Here is a 14,266-nt window from a genome sequence, read left to right on the forward strand (position 1 = left end):
ATGTGCACAGAGCAGGGAGCAGCGCACACTGAGCGCTGGCTCCTTGCTCTCCTAGTTACAGCACACATCGGGTTAATTGCCTGATGTGTGCTGCAGCTATCTGTGCACAGAGCAGGAGCCGGCAGCACAGGCAGTGAGAGCGGAGGAGGCTGGTATCAAAGGTAAATATCGGGTAACCAAGGACAGGGCTTCTTGGTTACCCGATGTTTACATTAGTTACCAGCCTCAGCAGAAGCTGGCTCCCTGCTCACTGCACATTAGTTGTTGCTGTCTCGCTGTCACACACAGCGATCTGTGCTTCACAGCAGGACAGCAACAACTAAAAAATGGCCCAGGACATTCAGCAACAACCAACGACCTCACAGCAGGGGCCAGGTTGTTGCTGGATGTCACACACAGCAACATCGCTAGCAACGTCACAAAAGTTGTTCGTTACCAGCGATGTTGCTAGCGATGTTGCTTAGTGTGACGGGGCCTTAATACCATATGGACAAAAATGCATGGAGTGGCAGCGGATATCCTGACCCAAACTTTACAGCCTCAAATATGTTTATGGGGCAGGAGACCTGCGGACAGTTCAGGGCAGTAGACCCATGGACAGTTCAGGACAGGAGACCCACGGACAGTTCAGGCCAGGAGACTCACGGACAGTTCAGGCCAGGAGACCCATGGACAGTTCAGGACAAGAGACCCATGGACAGTTCAGGACAGGAGACCCACGGACAGTTCAGAATAGGAGACCCGTGGACAGTTCAGGACAGAGGACACGCAGACAGTTCAGGTTTGGAGACCCACAGACAGTACAGGACAGGAGACCCGCAGACGGCCAGGACAAGAGACCCGTGGACAGTTCAGGACAAGAGATCCTTGGACGGTTCAGGACAAGAGATCCGTGGACAGTTCAGGACAAGAGACCCCTGGATAGTTCAGGACAGGAGATCCATAGACTGTTTAGGACAGGAGATCCGTGGACAGTTCAGGACAGAAGACCCCCAGACAGTTCAGGACAGGAGACCAAGGGACAGTTCAGAACAGAAGACCCGCAGACAGTTCAGGACAGGAGACCAAGGGACAGTTCAGAACAGGAGACCCACGGACAGTTCAGGACAGGAGACCTGTAGACAGTTCAGGGCATGAGACCTTTGGACAATTCAGGACAAGAGACCCTTGGACAGTTCAGGACAAGAGATCCGTGGACAGTTAAAGGAGTTGTCCGACATGACCATTGAGGAAGGATTCTCCAGTCGTGCTGTATGTGTGTTACCCACCAATACCATCTGTAAATAATACACAAACTGCATGTGACTTGGTTTAAAATTGGCCACAGCAGCCTTTATTACCTATTATTTACATACTAACACAAGGGGGCGCCGTCCAACGGGCGACCCCAACAAATAACAATAGGTAACACAGTAACCAATACAGTAAATATACAACCCTGGGTAGGCCCAGTCCAGGAACCACTTCTCACTCCAGTATCCCTGGCCGCAACACACCGACCCAGAGATGAGGTATTAATCACCTACGGATTAACCCCCCAACTTTGCAGAACCCCGTGCCTGCAACATCCCGGAACCTGGAGCCACCATACCAAGATGGTGTCTCTCTGTCCAGTTACCATTGCCTTCAACCGCCTCTGGACCAGACCTACCCCCCGCTGCTGTGACAAAGAAACAACCCAGACAAAATTCCCCTCGGTATTAAACACAAGGGAGGGTGGGCGGGGATCGTTCCATATCCGGAAGTCAAGAGAGAGGGAGGTAAGTCAAGGTCCTTTACTTACACCCCTTAACTGTCCCACCTCTTCCTCCAGGGAACTCCTCCTACCCACCAATCCCTCTATTCTGCCTTATAAACAAACCATTCCTGTTTCCATTAACCCCATCACTCCTTCCCTTCCCTCTAGTCATGTCGCCCCTCCACCCTATGGGTTCCATGGCTTTCTTGACCATTGAGGAAGGATTCTCCAGTCGTGCTGTATGTGTGTTACCCACCAATACCATCTGTAAATAATACACAAACTGCATGTGACTTGGTTTAAAATTGGCCACAGCAGCCTTTATTACCTATTATTTACATACTAACACAAGGGGGCGCCGTCCAACGGGCGACCCCAACAAATAACAATAGGTAACACAGTAACCAATACAGTAAATATACAACCCTGGGTAGGCCCAGTCCAGGAACCACTTCTCACTCCAGTATCCCTGGCCGCAACACACCGACCCAGAGATGAGGTATTAATCACCTACGGATTAACCCCCCAACTTTGCAGAACCCCGTGCCTGCAACATCCCGGAACCTGGAGCCACCATACCAAGATGGTGTCTCTCTGTCCAGTTACCATTGGCTTCAACCGCCTCTGGACCAGACCTACCCCCCGCCACAGGACAGGGCACGTGACTCCTTACGTGGCCTGGACCCGCCACACACCAAAAGCTTGTACCACACCTCCACGCAATCACAGCGTCCACAAAACAGCACCAATAACGTTAAGATACACCCCCATCGCATCTCCAAAACCACCAGTTCAGCGTCACCAACTTTGGTGCCGCCCCCAATAAGGCTCGATTGATACTGCCTACCGCACGAGCCCCACGCCATTCCAACCTGGTCACACTATCAAAACTACCCCACGCTTAAGCCCGGGTATGTCTTCCACAATGCAACAAACCAACAACAATTTTTTTTTTTTTTTGTTTTTTTTTTAAACATTCATAAATAACTTCTCGAGGTACCAAATCGCTGCCTCCCACTTACTGGACCAGTACCATCGACCCGTCCAGACCTAACTGGCAAAATTCGGGCGAGCCTCAGACCCCCGAGGCCCCAAGAACCAACGAATGCCCAAATATCCAAATGAGGCACACCCTCACCACAAAACCCAGAGGTTATAAACCCACAGATAACACCAACCTGTTACACCAACCCATTCCACTCCCAAAATTACTCAAACGCCCCCATTGGCCTTAACCCGATAACAACTGAGGCCAAACGTAACGCCGACAAACGAGAGGACTCCCACCTCCCAATACTTTTCACAACCCCTTTTCTGAGACCACCGAGGGGCCTCCGTGGCAGCCCAATCCAGAAGGAATACGACCCGTAGTATTCCGGGCGCCCACCCCCGCCACTTGCAATCAAGTCTGCAGCACTGCCACAAAATGGTACCTTAACTAACGTGACACAACAATAACCCTGGGCGTCCTCATAACATAATTCCGCACCCGGGACCGCATACAACAACACCAACCTTCACCATCCGCCTAACCTGATTCAGTGAGCGACGAAGCCGGCGCTCAACCCACTGCACCACCGCGGACACATCCTCCAACATTCAACCTCCGCTCTTAACCGTAGATGGGCTGACCAACCCCACAATCTCAAAGCCCCCCAAAAGGCTAACACGAACCGTTGTGGACAAGAGGAAACAAAACCCGCTCGTGCTCAGATGAACATAGCAACCACAAAACACTCACCAAACGCTGCCACAAAACAACGGAGACGGACCCTTGTGTCCCGCTCCCTCACACCCGTACGACAAAACCCCTTCAAGGCCTGCCGCGCACTAAGATCCTGCGAAAACATCTCTCCACATCTAATCCTCAACAAGACAGCCACCGCCGCCACCCTCTGCTCCACTGCCGACGCCGGCCTAGCAACCTGAAAACCGTTACTCACCACTGCCAACGCCGCCACCAAATACTCCACCAGGCTTTCCTCACACATGGCCCCAAACCACGTTATCCGCGCCACCCACACTTCTGGATATCAGCACCAAATAACCTCAGTCACTGAGCTCCGAGCCGCTCCCCAACACAGCCACACCAGACTCCACAAGCCCTCCGGACACACCGTGCCCACCTCGTCTGCTACCCGGCCTCAACTCTCGAAACCTGCAGAACTGGAAGGAAACAAAGCAGCTGCTATACCTTTGGCGAACCCCCAGTACTGGTTGCGCCACGCATAAACTTTTTTTTTTTTTAAAAAACGCATACAATTGAGAAACCAACTGCCACAAGTACGCCACCCTTGGCCCCAGGATTAGCAAACCAACTATTAATCTAATTCTCCACCAACTGATAGTCAGAATGACAGCACACCTTCCTCTCGGAAAAAACTGCCAACCTCCACAACTCGACCCCTACCACCGATTGGAAGTGCTACCCACGATGCCCAACCCGAAAACAACTGGACCCGCTGCAACCGAGTACCGCAGCCACGTTCCATCAGGTACCACCTTACCCAGCCAGAATCCGCGGCCACTAAATCGCCGTAAGAAAAACAAAAAACCTCCTACACCATCAGATCATCATTGATCTCCCTCGTGACCCACACAAATGATCCGATGGCTGCACCCTTGGCGCAGCCATCGCCAGCCGTCCAGCAGACACTCGCCCCAGCGGCGTAACTCTGCACCCGTGGTTCGACCGCCCCAGCAAAGACTGCACCGCCTGAAACCACACTGTCTTAGCTGGCCTAACTGCCTCTATCACAGCCCATAGGACCACCCCATTACCCACGAAGCCTACCTCTCTGACCATAACATCAAACTTTATCCCCCACAAACCGTATCACTGGCGTTGGACCCTCAGTCTTCGCCTGCGCCAACCGGCCCCAAAAAAAAAAAAAAGGAGTATCCACCACCATCTGCAATGAAACAATCAACCCAAACGAATCATCAACCCGCCAACCCGATGGAAAGAGAATCAACCTATAATGAATGAGAGGTGTAAGCTTGGACAAACCACGCACCAAACACTCCACCAAGGAATAACCGCCTCCAAAGGAACATAAAATGGGACAAAACCCATTAGCCCCCACCGATCAACATAATAATAACTCCCCTCCCCCCCGCAGCACCCGAACTGCTAGCTAGCAGGGTAGACCAGTAACAACCTAATGCCGCCTCCAAAACCGCCTTTGCCATCAATGCTCCACGGCTCACCGCCTTTACCAAATCCCACCCTCTGTCAAACGACACATAATAAACCGCCGACAATTCTGGAGCCAAGCAGGCATACACCGATGACTCCTCCAGATAAGATACGTTTTGAACAAGCCGAAAAATATATATATATACATATACATATATACATATATACATACATATATATATATATATATATATATACACATATACATACACATACACACACATACACATACACATATATACGGCTCCTTTCCGGCACTGCCCCCCCAACTAAGAAACCCAATCATGACAAGGAGGGCCCCGAATGGCCCACCCATCCTGCCCAAAGCCACTTCCTGACCCCTATTTCCACCGACAACCACCAGGCGTCCCCTAGCCCAGCGCAAACTTCCAATAAGGAGGCGAAGATCCACCAATACAAATAGAAAGACACAGAATTACTATGATCTTTACCACCACCCAACACTTATGCTTAAGACAACCGTCCGCGCCAAATCTGCACCACCCATCATTCTATGCCCCCCAAACAACCCTCATTGTCCGTGTCGCCGGGGTTCCAAGCCCCGAACCGCCAACTGCCCCCCAAAAGGGGCTGACTAGGAGCCGCCATCCACTGCAGCCCTAAGGATGTGCCCGTATGATCCTACCGCATACCGGCACGCAACACCTTCCCTTGCTGAAATTACTCGGCGTACTGAAGCCAGACTAAACCGCCATATGACCTAACACGCCACCCCAAATGGATCCATATAACCGAACCATGCCGAACCAATTACCCAATTCCTTCCCCTGATACCCTTGCCAAAAACGCAAATCCCCGCAGCCACGTTGCAAATGTACGAGGGGTGAGCCTCCACCGGCGCTCCCCCCCCCCTACTTATCCTTCCTGGAATCACTTGGCTTAACCTAATCCAGGTGCCACTGTTCCAGGGGGAGCAGCGAAATTATTTCTACGCTTTCCCCCATTCAAATCTTATCCCTCACATCCTCCAGCAGGTGAGCCCCCCCCAACGGGCCTTCGAAGTACCCATACCTCTCACACTTGGCCACTGTCATCCAGACGCACCACCTCACCCCCTCTTCTTTCCTCACCACTCACTCTGTCACAGCCCTTGCCGCCTCTGCCCGAAAATGCTCCCCTGCCGCCTCATGCGCCCTCACTCTGCTTGCCGCACCTGCGCCCACTAACCACCGATCCCGTCCATGCCCCCGGCGGTGCATGCGCACTCTCCACAACCGTATATACCACTGCAGTAAAATACCCCATGCCTGATCAAAACACAAAAACCCACTCGGCGCTGCCGTGTCCGCAGCCGCCCCCCCACCAACTGCGCCCCAACCCTGCCGAATCCACGGCCGTCTCACCCGACCGCGACCCGGCGTATCCTGGAATAAAAGTCACGCCATCCGGACATCTGATTCTTCCGTCGCTGCTTCCTCCTCCTCCTCGCTGGAGCCAACCGCCTCTGGCTCATGTAACGCAGACGCCGCCGAAGCGCTGCCACCACCACGGCCGTCCTCCTGGTACGCCGCGTGGGCACCATCCTCCAAGCTCCATCTTCTGTCCCGCGGCGACAACCCCGGAAACCGTCCCGTCCCACGGGCTGCCACCGCGGGCCTCATCTTCTGGCCCGACACCCCCCCCCCCCGCTGCCTGCAAGGACAGGGGGGTACCTGTGGCCCGACCCGCTGCCAGCAGACTCCCATCCAGAGCCGCCAGCCTTCTGCCCTCCTGGGCCCAGAAGGCATCCGTCCGCCGGGCCCTCCCCCCCCTGGGGGAGACCGCCGCTGCCGGGAGCTGCACGCCTGCTCTGGGTGACCAGGCAGGGACCGCAGGGCCCCCGCCGTCACCCCCACGTACCGACGCCTCCCGGGCATCCGTCGCACCAGGCTCGCCTGCCCTGGTGCCGAACCCCCTGCTGGCTGCAGCCCCCCGGCCCCCCCCTCCACCCGCGGTGGGGGGGGGGATAACGCTGGCCTCCGTCCTCGCCGGGCGCTCTCCTGGCCAGGAGCCGCCGCATCCAGCCCTCCTGGGCCCGTGAAAGCCTCTGTCCGCTGGGCCCTCCCCCTCCTGGGGGAGACCGCCGAGGCCGGCAGCTGCACCCTGATCTGGGTGACCAAGCAGAAACTGCAGGGCCCCTGCTGTCACCCCACTCACCGCCGCCTCCTGGGCGCCCGTCGCACCAGGCCCGCCTGCCCTGGTGCCGGACCCACCACTGGCTGCAGCTCCGCGGCCCCCCCCGCCATCCGCGAGGGGTAAAGCTGGCCTCTGTCACAGCCGGGCGCTCTCCCCGTCCGGGAGCCGCCGCATCCAGCAATCCAGGCCGCGGCTCGGACCGGAAGTAGGCCGCAGACTAGCCACGCCCCCTTCCCGGTTGCCGCGGCCCGGACGGAGATTCCTCCCGCGGCCGGAGCAGAAGCTAAGTACTGCCCTGCCCCACGTCACTACCGCGGAGGGTCCCCGAAGGGGCTCTCGCATCTCCTCCTCGCTCCCCCCGCACACGGCCAGTACCTGAGAGATGAGGGAGGGGGGGGGACGCCGCCCGCAGCTGACAGGGGAGCGAGGGGAAAGTGCCAACGGGTTAACCCCCAGCAGCCAAGACGTGGGACCGCGCTGCAGGGGCCCGTGCACTGCCATGATGAATCCGCTGGTCCCGGATAGCAGCCATCCTGTCGCACGTCCGGATCGTTCCATATCCGGAAGTCTGGTGATGTGAGGGGCTGGGGAACCTCCATCATGACGTCCTTGTACAGATCTTTGTGTCCTTCTAAATACTCCCACTCCTCCATGGAGAAATAGAAGGTGACGTCCTGACACCTTATAGGAACCTCTCCAGTCAGATCGTTCCATATCCGGAAGTCAAGAGAGAGGGAGGTAAGTCAAGGTCCTTTACTTACACCCCTCAACTGTCCCACCTCTTCCTCCAGGGAACTCCTCCTACCCACCAATCCCTCTATTCTGCCTTATAAACAAACCATTCCTGTTTCCATTAACCCCATCACTCCTTCCCTTCCCTCTAGTCATGTCGCCCCTCCACCCTATGGGTTCCATGGCTTTCTTTAGCTTAACAAAAATGTTTGAGTTTATCTGTGCTGTATTGTCATATAAATCACACCTACATTGTTATTTTTTGTTTTCTAACTTTTGTTCCTCTTGAATTATACCTTTATTCTCTGCAGCTTCTTGTTTACATTCAGCTCTAGCAAACTGACCACTTCCTGTGCAAAACCTCCCAGTCACAGCTGTCACCGCCCAGCCTCAGTGTCCAGCCCCACCCCAGTGTCCAGCCTCGCCCCCTGCCCGCCCCCTGCACACACAGTCCCTGTCAGTATATTCTTCCCCAGCACCTGACCTGGTATCACTACAGCATTGCAAATAACAGCCCCACATCGGACTCTGCACCGTAAACGCACACACATGGCTCTGCACCGTACACGCACACACATGGCTCTGCACCGTAAACGCACACACATGGCTCTGCACACGCACACATATGGCTCTGTACCGCACACGCACACACATGGCTCTGCACCGTACACGCACACATATGGCTCTGTACCGCACACGCACACATATGGCTCTGTACCGCACACGCACACACATGGCTCTGCACCGTACACGCACACACATGGCTCTGCACCGTACACGCACACACATGGCTCTGCACCGTACACGCACACACATGGCTCTGCACCGTAAACGCACACACATGGCTCTGCACCGTAAACGCACACACATGGCTCTGCACCGTAAACGCACACACATGGCTCTGCACACGCACACATATGGCTCTGTACCGCACACGCACACATATGGCTCTGCACCGTACACGCACACACATGGCTCTGCACCGTACACGCACACACATGGCTCTGCACCGTACACGCACACACATGGCTCTGCACACGCACACATATGGCTCTGCACCGTACACGCACACACATGGCTCTGCACCGTACACGCACACACATGGCTCTGCACCGTACACGCACACACATGGCTCTGCACACGCACACATATGGCTCTGTACCGCACACGCACACACATGGCTCTGCACCGTACACGCACACATATGGCTCTGTACCGCACACATATGGCTCTGTACCGCACACGCACGCACATGGCTCTGCACCGTACACGCACACACATGGCTCTGCACCGTACACGCACACACATGGCTCTGCACCGTAAACGCACACACATGGCTCTGCACCGTAAACGCACACACATGGCTCTGCACCGTAAACGCACACACATGGCTCTGCACACGCACACATATGGCTCTGTACCGCACACGCACACATATGGCTCTGCACCGTAAACGCACACACATGGCTCTGCACCGTACACGCACACACATGGCTCTGCACCGTACACGCACACACATGGCTCTGCACACACACACATATGGCTCTGTACCGCACACGCACACACATGGCTCTGCACCGTACATGCACACATATGGCTCTGTACCGCACACGCACACATATGGCTCTGTACCGCACACGCACACACATGGCTCTGCACCGTACACGCACACACATGGCTCTGCACCGTACACGCACACACATGGCTCTGCACCGTAAACGCACACACATGGCTCTGCACCGTACACGCACACATATGGCTCTGTACCGCACACGCACACACATGGCTCTGCACCGTACACGCACACACATGGCTCTGCACCGTAAACGCACACACATGGCTCTGCACCGTAAACGCACACACATGGCTCTGCACCGTAAACGCACACACATGGCTCTGCACACGCACACATATGGCTCTGTACCGCACACACACACATATGGCTCTGCACCGTAAACGCACACACATGGCTCTGCACCATACACGCACACACATGGCTCTGCACCGTACACGCACACACATGGCTCTGCACACGCACACATATGGCTCTGTACCGCACACGCACACACATGGCTCTGCACCGTACATGCACACATATGGCTCTGTACCGCACACGCACACATATGGCTCTGTACCGCACACGCACACACATGGCTCTGCACCGTACACGCACACACATGGCTCTGCACCGTACACGCACACACATGGCTCTGCACCGTAAACGCACACACATGGCTCTGCACCGTACACGCACACATATGGCTCTGTACCGCACACGCACACATATGGCTCTGCACCGTACACGCACACACATGGCTCTGCACCGTACACGCACACACATGGCTCTGCACCGTAAACGCACACACATGGCTCTGCACCGTAAACGCACACACATGGCTCTGCACCGTAAACGCACACACATGGCTCTGCACACGCACACATATGGCTCTGTACCGCACACGCACACATATGGCTCTGCACCGTACACGCACACACATGGCTCTGCACACGCACACACATGGCTCTGCACCGTACACATATGGCTCTGTACCGCACGCGCACACATATGGCTCTGCACACGCACACACATGGCTCTGCACCGTAAACGCACACATATGGCTCTGTACCGCATACGCACACACATGGCTCTGCACCGTACACACACACACATGGCTCTGCACACGCACACATATGGCTCTGCCAGCCCCCCCATCCCCATCCCCATAGGGAACACATGTGGAGTACATACTCACCTGTCCTCGGTCCCCGCCGCTCCTGCACGTTCGTGCGCTGTCTGTGCTCTGTTCAGCACAGTAGTGACGTCACCGCTGTGCTGCAGATTGCACAGACAGCGGGAGGGACAGTGATGAGAAGCAGCGCTGCGCTGCTTCTCATCAGCACTTTCAAATGTACCGGCATCGGTGATCTGTAATCTGTGATGCCGGTACATTTGAATGTGCGATCCTGGGCAGGGGGCCCAGTGCTGGAGCTGACACCACGGCAGCTGCCGCCAGGCCCCGCCCCCAGGTCACGGACCCCCACAGCAGTGCAGGGGGAGGTTACTGGAGGTGCGGGGGAATGTGTGGGAGGTTGCAGGGATGGGGGCGGTGACTCCTCGCACTGTAGACACCCAGCAGGGAGGTGACATGCTGCTCCACATTTGCATGTCAACATGGCCCTGCCCATGTAGACGTGCAAAGACCGGAAGCAGCAAAATCGCGGCAGGAGCGGTCACATGACCGCTCTGAGCCGGGGGAGAGGGGCTGACAGCAGGGCAGGTAAGTGGTCTCTATCTACTTACCTGCCCCAATGTAGCCCAATAGGGAAATAAAAAAAAAAGTCAAAGAAGCCGGATAACCCCTTTAAAGACAAGAGACCCCTGGACAGTTCAGGACAGGAGACCCACAGACTGTTCAGGACATGAGACCCATGGACAGTTCAGGACAGAAGACCCCCGAACAGTTCAGGATAGGAGACCCACAGACAGTTCAGGACAGGAGACCAAGGGACAGTTCAGAACAGAAGACCCGCGGACAGTTCAGGACAGGAGACCAAGTGACAGTTAAGGACAGGAGACCCAAGGACAGTTCAAGACAGGAGACCAAGGGACAGTCCGGGCGCAGAGTCCATGCTCAGACCGTGACACATGGATGTGTGTATATGTCATTAGCCGAATCCATGGATGAAATTCACCTGCATTCACCAGCTCAAGTTTTCACTTAGATTTTCCCTTTTTCTATAAGGGCACTGGGTCCATTTTTCTTAGCTTTTTACATAAATCAAGGACATATGTAACAGTATATCATTTTGTCTGCAATATTTGGCTTTGTAAAATGTGTGGATTTGTTCTTTCTAGCCAATATGATGTAGGGTCATCCTCTTCTATATATAATAGGCCATTATTAGTGCCAAACCTGTTTTATGTAAGCATTGTATATAGAAAGTACCATCTACTAAAGGCTTAAACCTCTTTATTCTATGGGATTTATGGTTAAAATAATATTTTATTTTTTTTTATAAATAATGACAGTTAAGTAAAAGGGCTGTAGCCCATTTTTTCCATTCACTCTGCAACCCAAACAAACAAGGGTCAATGTGACTCAAAACCAAACATGAACAACTATCCTGTATTTACCTAGAGGAGGACTGTTCTTACAACAGTATGTATGACTTGATACAGATGTTCCTTACTGTTAAAAAAAAATCTCAGAACCTAATTTACACTAGAGTGATCTGGATATCAGATGTTTGGTTGGAGAGCAATACCCTAGGAACTCTCCCATTTTAATAAAGTATTTTAGTTTAAGTTTGATTATTATCCTTAATTTATTATATTTTCTAATTAACATATTCAATTGTCCATGACTGTTAACATAAGTTAATATTTAGTTTTAAATAGACCCTTCTTTTTCCAGAAGAATCGACTCCACATAAAAACATCAGCCCATCTTCTTCTGGAGTTGCGTACACTCATGATGATGTCTCCGATTATGGGTCCAAACATCTGCCTTATCATAGGTTCACCTCAGATCCCATGGGCAGTTATGAACAGCACAATAGTGTAGGGTCCAGATACTTAGACCCTAAAAATGCTACTGGGGCTTCAGCTCTAAGTCCAAGGATTGAGATCACTCCATCTCATGAACTGTTTCATACAGGTTCATACCGCAGCAGAGATACAGATACTTTGGTAGAGCATCAGCCAAACTTGGCTGCTACCTTGCAAGTCTATGGTTATGATGGCTACAGAGAACCGCTTTGCTTGAGCCCTGCTAGTAGTGGGTCATCAACAAGTTATATTTCAGAGACTAATTTTTCTCCTTACACCTCACCTTGCGTTTCACCAAATAATGGTCCTAATGATGACCTGTGTCCACAGATACAAAACTTCCCTCGTTATTCTCCTAGAGCTTCTCCAATAATGTCTCCACGGGCAAGCATCACAGAGGACACCTGCCTGGGACCACGTTCTCCATCTCCTCGACCCAACTCACGGTCGTCATCCCCAGGTTTCAAAAGAAGGTACCCTTGTGCTGAGCTCTACAATAGCCATCAAACCAACGTTTCGCCACGACAGTCAAGAACGCCCTCTCCACAGACATCACCGCGTGCTCATCCGAGGGACGATAACTCTTCGCTGAGTTACATTAACCCTTCTACATCTGCACATCTTATGGAAGATCTGAGCCTATCCACCGATCCTTCATGTGATGTACCAACAAAAATGTGGAAAAACAGTCCAGATCGTTCCCCGGTGGCTCCTCATAAGAGCATGTCTTGTCAGGTTTACCCACCTCCAGACTATTTTGGGCCTTATGAGCAAGAGGAGAGGAAGAATTCTGATCCTGGGTCTATCCTACTTGTGCCACCCACCTGGCCCAAACAGATCTTACCTGCAATGCCCTATTACAGGTATAGTAAACCTTTTTGGTTCTTCAGTTGACTAATACTCATGTTTAAAATTATTTAAATAGAATTCTATGTTTAATTGAATTTTAAAAGCACTAACATCTTTAATCTTTTATCTCATTAATGGGAATGTCTGTCACTAAATACAGATTTTACTCATTTATTAGGAGTGAACTATCAATCTAGGAGGAGTAAGAAGCAGATATCTCTAACATGATACCTTAAAACGTTGCTTATTTTCATGTGTACTATTGATATATTACATAAAAAAGGTTCCTCTTTAATCCAATGTGTATTGGGGCTTAAAGAGGTTGTCTAGCCTTAGGGTTTAATTCTGCTGTCACTCTATGTGCTTAGTGTGCCCTGTCCGGATTCTCTGTTCTCTGGCGCCAATGCTAGTAGTGGGCAGGCAGATGACTAAATGAATGTGATTTGCAAACTTACAGTCACATGCTGACTAGTTGTGCCAAACCTCACAGAAAACAAGAGCAAGGCTAGACATGTCTAGTCAGAATGTGGCTGGAAGTTTGCAAATCTTATAGTCATATGACCTCCTACTCTTGGTGCCGGAGAATCCTGACATCACACATTGTGCGCACTGTGAGGATACATAAGTCTACAGTTACATAGACTGAAGACATGAAACCCAAGCCTGGACAACCCCTTTAAGTACCCATATAGGAAACACTGATCCTGCAAACTTGCTACTCAGTTCTTCAATTTATTTTTCTTTTGCATTTAAATTAGTAACTTGCAGATTGCTTAGATTATGCAAGAGATGCAAAGATTGAGCAAGAATGTAAGTATTAAACAATTCTAATAGTATCATGAGGGGAAGGCTCTATCAGATAAAGATCCTTATACACATTAGATTAATGTCGGCTGAATCTGCAGAATGGGGTAGAGAAGGATCGGAATGAGAAAAATGGTCACGGGTCTTCGGTCCATTGGTGAGGTTAGTAGCCTCTAGCCAGTGGTCTAAAGTCCCGCGAATCGATCTACCCATCTCTAATTAGCACATTTAATTACTATGCTCAATCCTCTTGGTTTTC

General features: G+C 52.4%; 1 protein-coding gene across 4 annotated transcripts in view; it reads left to right on the forward strand.

Annotated features, from left to right (window-relative positions):
• Positions 1-14,266, forward strand: part of NFATC2 (nuclear factor of activated T cells 2) — a 207,475-nt gene that overhangs the window by 57,993 nt on the left and 135,216 nt on the right. For 3 of the 4 annotated variants that reach the window (XM_075350594.1, XM_075350593.1, XM_075350596.1), the window contains exon 2: positions 12,221-13,217. In XM_075350594.1, coding sequence (XP_075206709.1) covers positions 12,221-13,217 — 997 coding nt within the window. The remainder of the gene's footprint in view (positions 1-12,220; positions 13,218-14,266) is intronic. The other variant, XM_075350595.1, reaches the window with a different exon arrangement.

This window comes from Anomaloglossus baeobatrachus, chromosome 5, assembly GCF_048569485.1.
Source record: "Anomaloglossus baeobatrachus isolate aAnoBae1 chromosome 5, aAnoBae1.hap1, whole genome shotgun sequence".
NCBI classification, from domain to species: Eukaryota; Metazoa; Chordata; class Amphibia; order Anura; family Aromobatidae; genus Anomaloglossus; species Anomaloglossus baeobatrachus.